We start from the raw sequence: 17,058 nt of genomic DNA, 5'->3' as shown, positions 1-17,058 counted from the left end.
CCATGAGCAATCCGCCATTTTCTCACAAATACAGTATCAAATTTCACTATAATTTTAAAAATAGTAATTGAGCTACACTCAGATTTAAAAGATGAGGGATGAGTAAACGGGACCAGTGGTCCCACCCTAACTTATACTGGACGACTACGGAGGTACCCAAGTATAATCCCACCAAGTGACTTCCAGGAGCAATCCGCCGTTTTCTCACAAATACAGTATAAAATTTCACTTTAATATTAAAAATCGTAATTGAGTTACACTCAGATTTAAAAGATAAATGCTGAGTAAACGGGACCAGCGGTCCTACTGTAACTTTTACAGGACGACTAAGGAGGTACCCTAGTATAATCCCACCAAGTGACTCCCAGGAACAATCCGCTATTTTCTCACAAATATTGAATTTCTAATACTATAAAAACCTTAAGCAATACTGCAAATGTGAAAAATACACAAACAGCGTTTCATAGTTATTGTCGGCTGGAAAAAATAAAAGTGGGCTGGCTTATTGTCGGCTGGCTTATTGTCGGCTAGCTTGACACAAGCGCTAAAGTCTTTGTGAGGAAACACGCCCTCAGCGTATTACTGTCATGGTAACGTTGAACAGTTAGTAGTACAGTCCTAAACTTAACTCTGTACTGTTTACCCTCTCAGCATACAGGCAGAGCTTGCAGCAGAGAGTCTACACTCTAGGCTATCTGTAATAATAAAAACATATTAACTGCTAAATCTTCAATCACATAGGCCTACCTTGGAATTGATCTTGACCAGAATCTGACTGGTACAGCTACAGGTATGAAAGTACAATAAAATTCATTGTATACTTAAATTTCTTAATAGAAATAAAAAATATATTACTAAATAATTATGCTCTTAAATTAATTGCCTCTTCTCTGACACAATGTCATTATAACTATGGGTGCTGTGTATGGTACTCATGTGTGCAAAATAAATATATTAAAAATAAGCTACAGACGTCTCAAAACAAAATTATTAGGTGCATTTCGAACCTAGGACCACGATCTCATATAGGCCTAGGTATACATGAGTTTGTCAACTTAAATTGGTTGCCAGTTGACCTACGAGTACAAGAGAGGAAACTATGTATTATGTATAAAATAATGAATAAAAGTGCTCCAACTTACCTGGATACAATTACCCTGACGAGATATTGGCACAATCACAATACAAGATTTGCCAGAGACAGCATTTCGATCCAAATTCCAGTCATAAGAACTCACAACAGGTCAACCTTCTTAATATAATAACAAGCATTCAGTTATGGAATTCACTCCCCTATTTTGTTCAAAGCTCCTCTTCAATACAATTATTTAAACAGGGATCTAAAGGCTACTTTCATGAAATTCTTAGATTGGGAGAAATTTAATTTGCTTTGTATGTTTATTATGTTTAATTACCTTATTCTGTAATATTTGTTTAGGACCACAATGGAAATAAGTTTGCCGTCTCAGTACTTTATCCTACTAAGTACTACTACGCTGTACACGATTCCTACCTAGGCCCCGGCCCTATATAAGTAGTGTGCGTGCGTGTGTGTGTGTGTGTGTTTTCTATCGGTGTACGACGGTATGTTGAATTTTCTTGCATGAAGTTAGTCAGCAGGTTTCAGAGAAATTCATTCATTCAATAAATTTGATAAATCTACTTTCCTAGATAGAGGCCCAGCTACTCTAGCTAGTAGTAGTACTACGTCCTCTAGCCTATAGCCTCTATATGAGGCCCTATTGTATGCTAGGCCGTATTGTATGTTAACCAACCTAAAATAACATAAAGGAGGATATCATCAGAAATTAAAGTGTAAAATTCAATTTCTTTTCATTGATACTATCTAGTAATTACTAGACTACTCTACTAAATAGGAAAAATATGAGTGGGGAATGTATGGGAACATTTGGAAGCTACCAATGGCGATATCCACAATATCTTATGGAAAAATATTACCAAAATGTTACACAAGTACCACCAGCAGCAGGAGATGATGGTGTACAAGGTACAAGTACAGAGACTGTGTGGGTCAATAAACGTTACATCCCAACTGACTTGAGAAGCACTGCTCCAGTAGCACGGCACAAGCTAATGACACCAACGAATCTTCCACAAGTAGAGAAACATTGGGTGCCTGATGGTGAGCCTTCATTAAGAAGAATCCTAAGAGCAACAGAAGAACAGTTTATATATAAATCTCAACCAAGTACAAGATCAGAACAATGGTCAACATTAAGACAGCTTTTGCCATCATATGGTAGACCTATACGGAAGTGTCCTCCAAATTGGGGAACAGGCATAGCTCTTCCCCCATTAGTAACACCAAAGAGAGAAGAAAGGTTCCCCCACATTAACAGTCCAATGACAAGGTAAGCTTTATAGTAAGATTTACAGTTTTAATTAAAGATATGCTTGTAAGTATTTACAATTATTCTTATTTATTCTGATACTTTATGCAATATACCATACTGGTACAAGTGTACTGTTCAGTTCACACAATAATGTTGCTTTAAAATGTTTTTGATTTCCAGATACACAGATGATATGCACCTTACAAATCGGCTATTTAGACTGCATTAGGAAACTGTGGAGAGACTGTTTCAAGACTACACTAATTAACAGATATATCCAATTTTTATGGTTGTTTTTTAATACAAATCAATTACTAAGATGAATTGTACTTTTGTATCTTTATACCTGACTTTCAACAGTGTGACTGTGCAATAACTTTAGATAATGTGTGCCTGGTTTCCATTTCATGACACGTGGTTGTTTGTTTTGTAGTTTTTAATTTTTGTTTAGTAATAAAAGATAAATACTGTATATATAGAGATGTTTTGTGTACTTGTGTAAAAAAGTGCATTCCACTCTACCAATGTAACAGTGCATGAGAAATAGCCTATTATATTCAATATACAGCTACTATGTACACAATACATCATCAAACCACATCTTTGTTTTTAGCTTACAGCAGTAGCATAACAATACATGATTCATTCTGTTGAAATGCTTTAATACAGCCATAACAATGTAAATGCATCTAGTAGTAAATGTTTTATAGAATACAACACAAATAATTTATATTTATTGTTGACAATTTATTGACACAGAAGAATATTAATACATTAACATGAAATCTATTACTTTATATCAACTGGTGTGCAAATAGCAAAGGTGGCATACAAGTTAATTGCATTTACTCACAATACATATCAAAAATCAATTCAAAGATTGTATAAGGACATTCACATGTATAACAAGTCCAATACTGGAAGGGCAGACATTACCACAATGGGTGCAGGGGATAGTTGTGTAGTAGATGTTATGCTGTCAGTGCATGTAACGAAACGTTACTAAATGCGAAGGAGGTACAGTATTAGATAATAAACCCAGGTTAAGTACCACAGCGAATGGTCATTATTTTAGTAGGGTAAAGAGCACCTCTCACCTTAAATAATGTATGTAAATTTCAGTGGGGCCCGTTGTGTAAATTGAAAAGAAACTAGTGCATAAAGTATCATATACAAGCAGTGTTGAAACATACCAAGTGAAGATGAGCTACATTTCATTAACACAGCTGGTTATATTATCATCGGTTCATTTTGTATCTTAACTGATTTATGAGAGCTTTTAAAGCTTTAGTCTGACCCGATACACTCGTTGCCAACGCCATTTTATTTTACATAGCTAATTACTGCTATTTAAGTACTTACTTACTACTTGAATTTCCACATAAAATATTTGCCATTAAGTTTTCTACCTGCTCCTCCTAATTGCTTTATATCTTTGTTTCAGTTCATCAGTAGTATGTCAATCAAATCTACAAAACATGAGCTTACATTTTACAAACGGTAGATAGTGTAGTATCTGTAATCTTGCTTTAAAAACACTAACAAAAGTAAAATATAATAGTTAATTATATCTCAACCATAATTGTAATAGTAAATAACAATTATTTACCTGACGTTTCGCTAACTATCAGTTGGCTTTCTCAAAGTGTAGTGACACATATATTTTATTTGTAATACCAACCGAATGAATCTTTTTAATGACTAACAAAAGTAGTCTATCTCTGAACCAGCATTTGTTTAACATAAAATAAATCTATCAATGCAAGTGTGGAGTAAAAACTCCCATTCTAAATGGTAGCTCCTTGCTACCTTTATTCTAATATGTTAAAATATTTGTTAATGTTACACTAATATGCAATATATCTATTCAATACATTTATATCTATCTACATTTTATATAGTAATTTATAATTGTCTACTTGTGATTGCACTTTAACAACTGCTCCTATAGCAACATCTGGTGGTACAAACTAAAGTAAAATATACGATGATCAATAATTAATATTGTCTTGTTTTAAGACAAACAAGTTTTGTTTCTAATAATTTAGACAAAAAGGAATCTGAATGCAAGTTGATTTGATAACCAATCCATTACTCAATAACAATATTACTTAAACCATTGATTTACAGGTTGCACATTATGGTAAAAATAATCCCTTAGATCCCTAGATCATACAATTAAAGATCTTTATAATAAGTTTAAACATGTTGATATGACTTGAATTAAATCATACAACCAATGTTGTAGTAGCTTTGAGTCTACAAAAACATACAAGCAAAAAAAATATACAAGTATGTTCTTTTGCAAAAACCAATGTAAGTATAAATTTGCATGTACCTGTGTAACATTAAATATGATATAACAGAAACATCCTTCTTAAGTATGTTGTACAACATGATAAAAAAAAAAACAACAGGTAAAAACTACTTAAAAATAAATAAATGATTTGTTAATCTAATATAATTCTTTGGCTGTTATCTCTCACATGAATGAAAAGATATAAATTGAAATCTTTAAAAAAAAACCACAGTAGTATGTATATATACACAGCACCAAAGTAACACTAACAGATTCAATTTTATAAACAGAATACGAATTTGACAATCTACAGTTAATAGTTTATCAACATACTTCATGATTTAAACTAATAGACAGGTCATGTGAATAAAACAATTAAACAAATAATGATAATTATTTGTAGGTACTACTATTTGAATTCTCGACAAACATTGTCAGGAATAACGAAATATCAGGTTACTTTTGTGATTTCAGAGGCTGCTTGTGTGATGTCAGAGGCTGCTTGTGTGATGCCAGAGGCTGCTTGTGTGATGCCAAAGGCTGCTTGTGTGATGTCAGAGGTTGCTTGTGTGATGTCAGAGGCTGCTTGTGTGATGCCAGAGGCTGCTTGTGTGATGCCAGAGGCTGCTTGTGTGATGTCGGAGGTTGGTGTTTTTCTCTTTGGAATGCAATACAACTTACAAGAATATACTTCAAAATTAATTATCATAAATATACAATGTTAATACACAAGCAATAACACAGAGTTATTATTACCACTGCTAAGTATGATCACTATGATATTCATATACCAACAATGATTTAAACATTGATTTGACAATGACTAGAACAACTACTGCTAGGATTAGTGTAACATGAAGCAGCATCTAAAGGAACTTTGGTTGGGAAACTAAACTTTTATTAAAGCTGTTTAAAATTGTGGCCGGTAAGTTTTTTTTTTTAAGAAAAAAAACATACTCTTCAGAGCAAAACAGTATTAGCTTTTTATATGTTGTACAATATGAATAAAAATTACGTTACAATACATCAAACACTGATTTTTAAAATATCCAAATATCAGAAATGACAAAAAATATGTTGAGAATTAATTTCATATTTCTATGTTGTTTTTTTCCTATGAACTCCAGTGTTCTTGATTTGTTTATTTGCCAAAGCTTCTTTAGCTAAGCAGCATCTAGGATTCTGTAAAATTGCACAATAATATTTACAATCTACAGTTCTACATATTTGTAAAAATTTACATTGTTAATAAAATGTCGCATTGTTTACAGACATATACCAACAATTTTAAATTTGATGGGCACTGTTTGCTAATAAAATTCATTATATAGATGAAAGCAAATATATTCTTATTTGGTTAATAAAAGACAACTTTTAGCACTCAATAGAGACACAAAGAGGACAAACAATGTGTGCTCATATTTGACCTTGTAACAAGTTGTTGAGCCATTCAGGACATTTATGTTGGACACAATACTGAAAAAAAAAAATGTTTTTGTTACTTTAAATACATAAAAAATTACGTATTTGTTTATATATCTAGTTAATTATCAACTATACCTTTAAGTATATAGTTGGTCAAAAGATCTGGAACTTCTTTACTGTCTTCATCCATTGCTCTGAGGACTAAAGAAAACAGTATTTTAACTATAAATATTGGAAATACAAAAGCAACAATGACTGTATACAAAGAATAAGAATAACTTACTTTTAGTGACAATCTGTAAAGTCTGTATAGTTGGAGGTCCTCTTGGCTTATTGTACGGTATTCTTGTTGTTAGATACTGAAATGTCAAATATTTGGTATAATGGCTTGAAGATGCAAAATCTAAATGCATGCTTTATAATATGAACGTATAAAACATTAGTAACAAAACATTGAATACAAATACTGAGTATAATAGAGGTACACTTACAAGTCCGGGTTCGACACCATTTTTTCCTTTCTTTCCTTGTTTTTTAACTTTCAACGATTTCTGTTTGTTCTGAACCCTAACAAGGGCAGATATAAACTGATTCTTCATTTCTTTTTCAAACTCTAGTTCTTCTCGGAGAGCAAGATCATGAACTAACACTTCAGAATACTCTTTGATAGTTTGGTCTAGTTCCTCAAGCAGTTCATTCAGAGCTTGCAAGGACATTGTCTTTAACTCTAAAATGGACATTAAACAATTTTGTTTTTGTATGTAAAATTCAGATTTATAGATTCTATACTATAATACAAATGAGTTTATATTCTACTGCATCTGGGAGCTAATTACTATCCATTTCAGTCTAATCCATGTCCAAACGACTCGCCACAGAATACAAATTTATTAACAGCAATTTTAAGATTAAGAACATGCATAGGTAATATTTGTGAAAAGATAGAAAAATAAAAACCAATTTGAATATGTAATAGTTTGATGTTTATATAGAAATAAACACAACATAAATTTAGTAATAATACAAATTACAACTTATGATAATCTTAAAGCCCTAAGAGAATATTCAAAACAATTTGATTAAAATGATCAATAAATAAAATTAAAGGGTAGCTTCATTATACTATTCCAGCAGACAGATAGATGTTTGGCATACATTGGGCTTATTTGTACACTGGTTTATGAAGTAGGCAAGTGCATGACACAAAGATTACATTTGTCATACTGAATTTTTATACTGTGTCTTAAAAAGATAAAAAGAAAAAACAAATTGAATTATTTTATGTATAATGTACAAATAAACATGTATAAACAAATAAGTGAAATGGAACTATGCTAAAAGTGAAAAACAATTGAAAAAAAAAGAAAATACTGAAATAAAATAACCAAATACCTTGCCATCCATCTGTGTGCAAGTTGTAAAATTAAAATAAAAATTAAGTTTAAATAAAAATTAGAATAAATTAAAGAATGCAAGCATGAACTAAAATAGATTTTATTTATTGAACTTAATGTATGCAAAATAAAACCATGCACAGTATAACTTATATCTCTCAGTATCTTTTGCTGTCATCTGAAATAATTTAACAATACAAAACAATATACAGTATTAATAATCACTAACAATCTAAATTGATTACTTTACATCCACAATAGTGCCCTGTATTGATGATGTCTTATGGTCTAGTTTGATACATCTTCAATCAACTGTCTCTTTGCTATTTAGATACAATACATATAATTATAAGCTCAATCTCAATCAAAAAGTACAGTATCTGTATTCACATGCAATGCTTATTAACATGTGTTTATCATTTGTAATTAGAAATTATGCTGGCAATCTGTGTACTTAAGCACAAAGCAAGGCAACTGTTTATCAGATTTAAGCACGCAATGTGCTCTGTGTTTTTAAATTATTGATTTATCCAGTAAGAATGCACGATAAGGTCATGTGACTGTTTTCATCCTGGCTAAATTTAACAATAATTATTATGGTATCTTGTCACGTCAGTGGTGAGTAATAAAGAACACTGAATATTAAATAGGATGCTTTAGTTACTAGTACTAGTATATTAGTAGTACTACAGTACTATATCAAACATTGAAATACTTCATATTAAATAAGGAGTGTCGTATTCAACATAGAGAACATGACATATTAAATAGGAATGCATTAGTAAAAATATTAAACATGGAGAACACTGCATATTAAATAGGATGCTTTAGTTACTAGTATTAGTATATTAGTAGTACTACTATATCAAACATCGAAATACTTCATATTAACTACTTAGGAGTGCCGTATTAAAAATAGAGAACAGGAATGCATTAGTAGAAATATTAAACATGGAGAATGCTTTAGGAGTATTCAACATAGAGAGCATGGCATATTAAATGGGAATCCATTAGTAGTAATATTAAACATAGAGAGCATGGCATATTAAATGGGAATGCAGGTATTGGAATACTGCACTATATCATTATTATTATTATTATTGTTTTTGTTTACTTTGTGTTTATCCTTTGGTTTGAAGTAATAATAATATGTCCATTTTGGCAGATATGTTTCCGTTTTCAGTTTAAAAAATGTTATAATGTATACAGCTTTCATTCTCAAATATGTTCATTTTGCATTGTGGGTACAGTAATCATTACTAGGTCTTGAGCATGTCTGGCTGATACCAACATGACCCATTCTACAGTATACAGGCATGGTAATATTATACTTCAGGTAGTTAAATATTATATTCAAGACTTAATCAGTTAATTATCAGTTTTGCAAATTCAGTTATTCTCAAATAACGAAACAAAACATTGACAAAAAAAATCATTATTCCCTCATTCTTATGATCGTAATAAAAACAATTCTTAATATCATCATTCATGAAGAGTAATACACTATTCTTGATTCCCATTAATCAAGTTTTAATTAAAAAGACAAGAGTTGTAAACAGTTGTTGGATACAGGAAACTTAATTAGTAGGAAGAAAGCCTAGACATGAATAATCATGTTAAACCAGCTGAGGAAAGCAATGCATTAAATATTCAATAGCCAATGATGGGTAATGTACTTGAATATTGAAGATGTGAATAAATTATAAACACAGTGACTAATAAAATGTACACTTTGTAAACATTTCAAATTTTAAAAATTGTATACTACTACTAAACTACCTCATTAAATTAATCTCATTAAAATGTAATGCAGGTTCCATGATCAAGAAAGGATAAAAATCTGGATTATACCGACATCTGTAAGTAACTGAATGAATGTAGCACTTTTAATGGTATTAAAATGCTACAATATTATATACTGTAGGTGATACAAAACAATGCGTTAACAAATAAAATACTTCATACCTCCATGATATAAAAGTCTATTGTATTTAAAATACAACATCATAAGAAAATAATTTTTCTATTACATTACAATATTAATTTGATTAAAATTGTATAAGTAGAACATTTGGGGAATATTTTAATTACTAAACACAGGCAGGTGTAAATAATAAAGTGCATTAATGTAATAGTATATGCAACGCAGTATTGGCACAGTGTATTACAGTACTTAATAACAATCATTTCATAACAAATACATGTTAATATTATATGATATTTGCCACTGGACACCAATGGACCAGTGGAACTAATAATAAGGTGTAGTAAATGATATTTGGCACTTAACACCAATGGACCAGTGGAACTAATAAGGTGTAGTAAATGATATTTGGCACTGGACACCAATGGACCAGTGGAACTAATAATAGGGTGTAGTAAATGATATTTGGCACTGGACACCAATGGACCAGTGGAACTAATAATAAGGTGTAGTAAATGATATTTGGCACTGGACACCAATGGACCAGTGGAACTAATAAGGTGTAGTAAATGATATTTGGCACTGGACACCAATAGACCAGTGGAACTAATAAATAAGGTGTAGTAAATGATATTTGGCACTGGACACCAATGGACCAGTGGAACTAATAATAAGGTGTAGTAAATGATATTTGGCACTGGACACCAATGGACCAGTGGAACTAATAATAAGGTGTAGTAAATGATATTTGGCACTGGACACCAATGGACCAGTGGAACTAATAAATAAGGTGTAGTAAATGATATTTGGCACTGGACACCAATAGACCAGTGGAACTAATAATAAGGTGTAGTAAATGATATTTGGCACTGGACACCAATGGACCAGTGGAACTAATAATAAGGTGTAGTAAATGATATTTGGCACTGGACACCAATGGACCAGTGGAACTAATAAATAAGGTGTAGTAAATGATATTTGGCACTGGACACCAATGGACCAGTGGAACTAATAATATGGTGTAGTAAATGATATTTGGCACTGGACACCAATGGACCAGTGGAACTAATAATAAGGTGTAGTAAATGATATTTGGCACTGGACACCAATAGATCAGTGGAACTAATAATAAGGTGTAGTAAATGATATTTGGCACTGGACACCAATGGACCAGTGGAACTAATAAATAAGGTGTAGTAAATGATATTTGGCACTGGACACCAATAGACCAGTGGAACTAATAATATGGTGTAGTAAATGATATTTGGCACTGGACACCAATAGACCAGTGGAACTAATAAATAAGGTGTAGTAAATGATATTTGGCACTGGACACCAATGGACCAGTGGAACTAATAAATAAGGTGTAGTAAATGATATTTGGCACAGGACACCAATAGACCAGTGGAACTAATAATAAGGTGTAGTAAATGATATTTGGCACTGGACACCAATGGACCAGTGGAACTAATAATAAGGTGTAGTAAATGATATTTGGCACTGGACACCAATGGACCAGTGGAACTAATAAATAAGGTGTAGTAAATGATATTTGGCACTGGACACCAATGGACCAGTGGAACTAATAAATAAGGTGTAGTAAATGATATTTGGCACTGGACACCAATGGACCAGTGGAACTAATAATAAGGTGTAGTAAATGATATTTGGCACTGGACACCAATAGACCAGTGGAACTAATAAATAAGGTGTAGTAAATGATATTTGGCACTGGACACCAATGGACCAGTGGAACTAATAATAAGGTGTAGTAAATGATATTTGGCACTGGACACCAATGGACCAGTGGAACTAATAAATAAGGTGTAGTAAATGATATTTGGCACTGGACACCAATGGACCAGTGGAACTAATAAATAAGGTGTAGTAAATGATATTTGGCACTGGACACCAATGGACCAGTGGAACTAATAATAAGGTGTAGTAAATGATATTTGGCACTGGACACCAATAGACCAGTGGAACTAATAAATAAGGTGTAGTAAATGATATTTGGCACTGGACACCAATGGACCAGTGGAACTAATAATAAGGTGTAGTAAATGATATTTGGCACTGGACACCAATGGACCAGTGGAACTAATAATAAGGTGTAGTAAATGATATTTGGCACTGGACACCAATGGACCAGTGGAACTAATAATAAGGTATAGTAAATGATATTTGGCACTGGACACCAATGGACCAGTGGAACTAATAATAAGGTGTAGTAAATGATATTTGGCACTGGACACCAATGGACCAGTGGAACTAATAATAAGGTATAGTAAATGATATTTGGCACTGGACACCAATAGACCAGTGGAACTAATAATAAGGTGTAGTAAATGATATTTGGCACTGGACACCAATGGACCAGTGGAACTAATAAATAAGGTGTAGTAAATGATATTTGGCACTGGACACCAATAGACCAGTGGAACTAATAATATGGTGTAGTAAATGATATTTGGCACTGGACACCAATAGACCAGTGGAACTAATAAATAAGGTGTAGTAAATGATATTTGGCACTGGACACCAATGGACCAGTGGAACTAATAATAAGGTGTAGTAAATGATATTTGGCACTGGACACCAATGGACCAGTGGAACTAATAATATGGTGTAGTAAATGATATTTGGCACTGGACACCAATGGACCAGTGGAACTAATAATAAGGTGTAGTAAATGATATTTGGCACTGGACACCAATGGACCAGTGGAACTAATAAATAAGGTGTAGTAAATGATATTTGGCACTGGACACCAATAGACCAGTGGAACTAATAAATAAGGTGTAGTAAATGATATTTGGCACTGGACACCAATAGACCAGTGGAACTAATAATATGGTGTAGTAAATGATATTTGGCACTGGACACCAATAGACCAGTGGAACTAATAAATAAGGTGTAGTAAATGATATTTGGCACTGGACACCAATAGACCAGTGGAACTAATAATATGGTGTAGTAAATGATATTTGGCACTGGACACCAATGGACCAGTGGAACTAATAAATAAGGTGTAGTAAATACCTTGAGCAGCTTTGCTCTCTTCGTAACTACTAGTGGTCATTGACCTTTCCCTTAAGACCTGAAGCTCATCAGAGATGGTTGATAAAATGTCTTCCTCTGCCTTTTCATCCAAAGATGATTCTGATTGTGACTGTGGACAAAATGTGAGTGCTTTTTACAATATTGAAACAATTCTCTTAGGCCTAAATAACTTTAAATTCCATGTTTTAATGTTAATAATCACTGTTGGTTATATGTAATTTTTTCTAATATAATTTCTGTATTTTACTTTATTTTTTTTGCATAATGCTGTTTTTGTCTTGGTAGGTAGTTTGTTCTGAATAATCATAGGAAATGAATTTTACCTCCTTGAATATTTCATCAATTTCCTCAATGACTTGATCCGCTGTAAGCACAGGAACATCATTGTTGTCATTATGAACAGAAGTTAAGATCATTGAATGCATGTCAAAACTCTCTGTAAGATCATCATCATCTGGAAGGTCCAGGTTTGTTGGTGAATCTGCTGGCTATTTACAATGACAAAGTTTTGAATAATTATTTGCTAATTTGAAAAAAAACCCCAAAATGATAGAATGTGTCATTATTCAAAGTATTATTTTGCCACTAAAAATGCATGAGTTGATCCGCAATTGTGTAAACAACATACTGTAACTCTTTCCTCATGTCTCGGATCCAAGTAGCAGGTACAGTACTGCTTGGAAGTGTAAAAGGGGTAATAAATGTCACATAAGTCCATACCACGACCAATAGTCTGTTTCTGAATTTTATTAACTATTTATATATACATATAATTATTTAAAAAACAATTTTCAAAGTGTCAATAAAGGGAAATGGTTATTAACCACAATTAAAAATGCCTACACAATCCTAGTATAAGTAAATGCGAACATGTTTTGGAAATGTGCATTTGAAATTATATATACGCCGCAATACAACACAACCATTCAGATTAGCATCCCAAATTTATTCATATTTGTAGGAATTATTCATGACAGCAGGGTGAACACTTTGGGTTTTACCATGTTTACTATCAGTTAATTTAACAAGTTATATTTTACCATGTTTACTATCAGTTAATTTAAAAAGTTATATTTTACCATGTTTACTTATCAGTTAATTAAACATATTATATTTCACCATGTTTACTATCAGTTAATTTAACAAGTTATATTTTACCATGTTTACTATCAGTTAATTTAACATATTATATTTTACCATGTTTACTATCATCAGCTAATTAAACATATTATATTTTACCATGTTTACTATCAGATAATTTAACAAGTTATATTTTACCATGTTTACTATCAGTTAATTTAACATATTATATTTTACCATGTTTACTATCATCAGCTAATTAAACATATTATATTTTACCATGTTTACTATCAGATAATTGAACAAGTTATATTTTACCATGTTTACTATCAGTTAATTTAACATATTATATTTTACCATGTTTACTATCAGCTAATTTAACATAATATATTTTTACCATGTTTACTATCAGTTAATTTAACAAGTTATATTTTACCATGTTTACTATCAGAACTTCATTTAACAAGTTATATTTTATCATGTTTACTATTCAGTTAATTTAACATATTATATTTTACCATGTTTACTATCACTATCAGTTAAATTAACATATTTTCAACCAATGCAAACTGCAAGACAAGATAGTGTACATTCAATGTATAATTTGACAGTCATTTTAATTTCATTGAATCATCATTAACCTGAAAATTGACATCACAATGTCTCACGGAAATTTTTTTTTGAGTTGCCATTGATAATTTTTGAAATTTATAACATTAATTATAGCATACATATTTATTCTAGAAATGTTTAATTTACCTTCATGTGTCAGTTGGCAGAATATTATTATCAGAGTTGGCAAAGTTAAATAGAGCAGTCTAATCTTTCATCGAATGACATTCTCTCGGTTCAATGAATACAACAAAATTAATTTTTTTGTTTTATAAAAGCCACACCTTACTGTGTGTATTCAATTTAATCATAAAAAATTGACAAAGGCTAGGCCGAGAAGCTAGACCAATACAATTATAATTAGATCATTTTCAGCAATGGTCAAGTTGACTACTTTTAGTATCGAACTGTAGACTATCTATTTTAAATTATATTTAGTGATAAATAATAATAAAACAAATACCCATTTAAATGTTAACAATAATTCTTTTCATATTCTATGTGTATTATTTAACTATTATATTATTAATGTGACTTTTCAAATTTAAATTGTGCATACTGTAGTAAAAAATTAAAGGTCCTTACCCTGTTCGGTTTCAAGTTGAGTGCTGGTAATTGCTTTGCCCGGGTACGTGATGTTGGCCAGTTAAGGGGCATCACTTGTCCAAAATTATCAGTCACTTTCTTCCATAATCTGATTAATAAAAAGAAGTTCAAAGAAAACAATTTATTAGTCATTAGCACGGAACCACAGATCTTTGTCAAATTCACAACAAGGGTAGTACTAGTAGGCTAGGCCTTCTATATTTCACAACGTGGGATAACAGGAATAACATCATTCATTCATGACAAATGGTATATAAAGTCTTCATTTTGTTTTGGCCCTACGATCGATCGAAAAGTGGGTGAATTACAGAAGAAAAACGCAAATATCAATCTGAGCGCAATGCATGTTGGGATTTACATCGGGTCGCTTAAATTATTAGAATCGACTTATTTTTCACATCTTTGACCGTTTGAAGATGAAAAAAGTTATCTAAATAGGACCATGCAAGATAATAAATAGTATTTCTTTTTACATTAAATGTAGTTTGTGACCTTAAATTAGGTCTAAAAAATGTAAGGAATGGGACTTTAAAGATGTACCGTCCCCAAAAAACATGAAAAATGAAGATTAATTAAATCAGACTTTGAATATGTTATTTTGTAGTTTTAATAAACTAAATCAATTCCGTAGAAAAAAAAAGTTTTCACTTATAAAATATCATAATAAATGGTTAATTCAATCAAAAATCCATTGGCTGGCAGCCAATTTGACCATTTTTTGCTTTAAATTACAGTTTTTTGGGGTAAATAAATCTTGTTTAGATCCAATTTTTTTTTTTAGTGGATAACTATTATGTGACATTAAAATGGCATATCCAACAACAACAATTTAAAAAATTATTTTTCAGGGGACAATACATCTTTAAGAGAAGCCGCGATCCCCTCGCCGCCGCATGGATGTTACAGTTGCTGAGGTAGTGCAGGTATTTGGTAGTGCAACCAAATCGGGTGTGGATGAGTGAATGTTGTTATGCCTACTGAGTGTCGTGTTATCATTTTGTGTGACAACAAATTGCACAACGCAATTTGAAATTGCACAATTTGTTGTCAAACAATAATAACACGAAACGTAGACATAACAAATTGTGCATAGAAATTACTCAAGAAAACTCTTGCGCAATTTTTAATTTAATACATAACCAAGCCCTATCTACCACACAGTATATACAAAAAAGGATAGGCCTAGGCCTAGGCTATACAACATGTGAGTGTCAACATTTTGAAAATCTGTTTTAATAATCGCGTCAACATTGTATTTGTCGTCACATGTTAACGCAAACATACTACCTAGTTGACACATAATACATTCTCGAGGCTGATCGAGTAACATATTTTTACGCCAAAATCGCTGCGATACCTAGGCCTAGACTTACTAGGCTAGGCTACTAGGCGGTGAGGCCTACCTAGTAGTAGCATGGACCTATAAATTATAGGTCCATGGTAGTAGGTAGGCCTAACCGCCTGAAATGTTATCACAAAAGCAAAACTGTACTCACTTGCAATTTTTCATAATTTCCTCTTGTGACAAGATTTTGACAGGGGCAAATCTGTCTGTGTTTAAATTAAAATTTCTGAAACAACTCGCCAATTTATCGTCAAAATTGTTCACAAGATCTTCGATGGAATCTGATCTCATTTCGGAAAAATTGTCCACGTTAATTTCTTCTTTGGATGAAAACTCCGAATATAGATCCCCATTGGAGTTCACAATATCCGAGGAAGTTCTATAATCAATAAATTCAGGCCATTCTTCGCATTCCTGGTCTTCATTTTCATCGAAAACTGCAATTGGCGCTGCCATTGTGTTTCTCAGCCTCAAATCATCATCGTCCCCAAATTATAATAAAGTCAGCTTTGGCTTCTTCTCGCTCTCCCCGATGATCCCTGCTTCTGCTGTCTCTACCTCCGCCGTCGCACGCCGCGTACATACACACGTCGTTCCCTATCTTCTTCAGGGGAGGAGCTTGTTGTTTTTATCATCGCCGTAACATTTTATTTCGCCGCCGGCCATCATCCAGCAGAAAACTTCAACCGTTAGAGGGCAGTATACAGATAGCGCTCACAATCTTCAAAATTATAATTATTTTCACGCTTTAATTTTATTATGCCCATGACAACAAAATCTGTTCAATTCATATCTACTGTTGTAACCCTTCTAAAAATTATTCAGTTGACAATCAACATTGAAATTCTTTAATGTATATTTACAATCTGCTGCAATGGGCAATAACATTTATTTTTTTAACCATAATTGTTTTTTGAAGGTTGATTACAATACAAATGTATGGATTTACAGTATCT

The 17,058-nt window shown here is 32.2% G+C and overlaps 3 protein-coding genes across 4 annotated transcripts in view; 2 read left to right on the top strand and 1 right to left on the bottom strand.

Annotated features, from left to right (window-relative positions):
- The window catches only part of LOC144852343 (NF-kappa-B inhibitor epsilon-like), a 119,721-nt gene that overhangs the window by 42,336 nt on the left and 60,327 nt on the right, over positions 1-17,058 (top strand). The gene's annotated exons all lie outside the window — the stretch shown is intronic.
- LOC144853021 (uncharacterized) lies at positions 590-2,826 on the top strand. Of its 2 annotated transcripts, none has more exons than XM_078711078.1 (3): positions 590-790; positions 1,878-2,372; positions 2,535-2,826. In XM_078711078.1, exons 2-3 carry the CDS (start codon positions 1,885-1,887, stop codon positions 2,581-2,583), a joined length of 537 nt encoding a protein of 178 aa, XP_078567204.1. In that variant the 5' UTR covers positions 590-790; positions 1,878-1,884; the 3' UTR covers positions 2,584-2,826. The 2 variants fall into 2 exon arrangements, with proteins under 2 accessions (XP_078567204.1, XP_078567203.1); XM_078711077.1 differs by having other exon boundaries at positions 591-790; positions 1,851-2,372.
- Positions 4,962-16,642, bottom strand: LOC144853020 (fasciculation and elongation protein zeta-2-like). Its single transcript, XM_078711075.1, has 8 exons — positions 16,254-16,642; positions 14,737-14,845; positions 12,783-12,947; positions 12,439-12,568; positions 6,570-6,805; positions 6,362-6,437; positions 6,214-6,279; positions 4,962-6,129 (listed from the first exon to the last, which is right to left on the bottom strand). The coding sequence occupies exons 1-8, from the start codon at positions 16,556-16,558 to the stop codon at positions 6,113-6,115; spliced, it is 1,104 nt and encodes a 367-aa protein (XP_078567201.1). The 5' UTR covers positions 16,559-16,642; the 3' UTR covers positions 4,962-6,112.

This window comes from Antedon bifida, chromosome 9 (assembly GCF_963402885.1).
Source record: "Antedon bifida chromosome 9, ecAntBifi1.1, whole genome shotgun sequence".
Classification (NCBI taxonomy): Eukaryota; Metazoa; Echinodermata; class Crinoidea; order Comatulida; family Antedonidae; genus Antedon; species Antedon bifida.
This window is presented reverse-complemented; position numbering and strand designations above follow the sequence as displayed.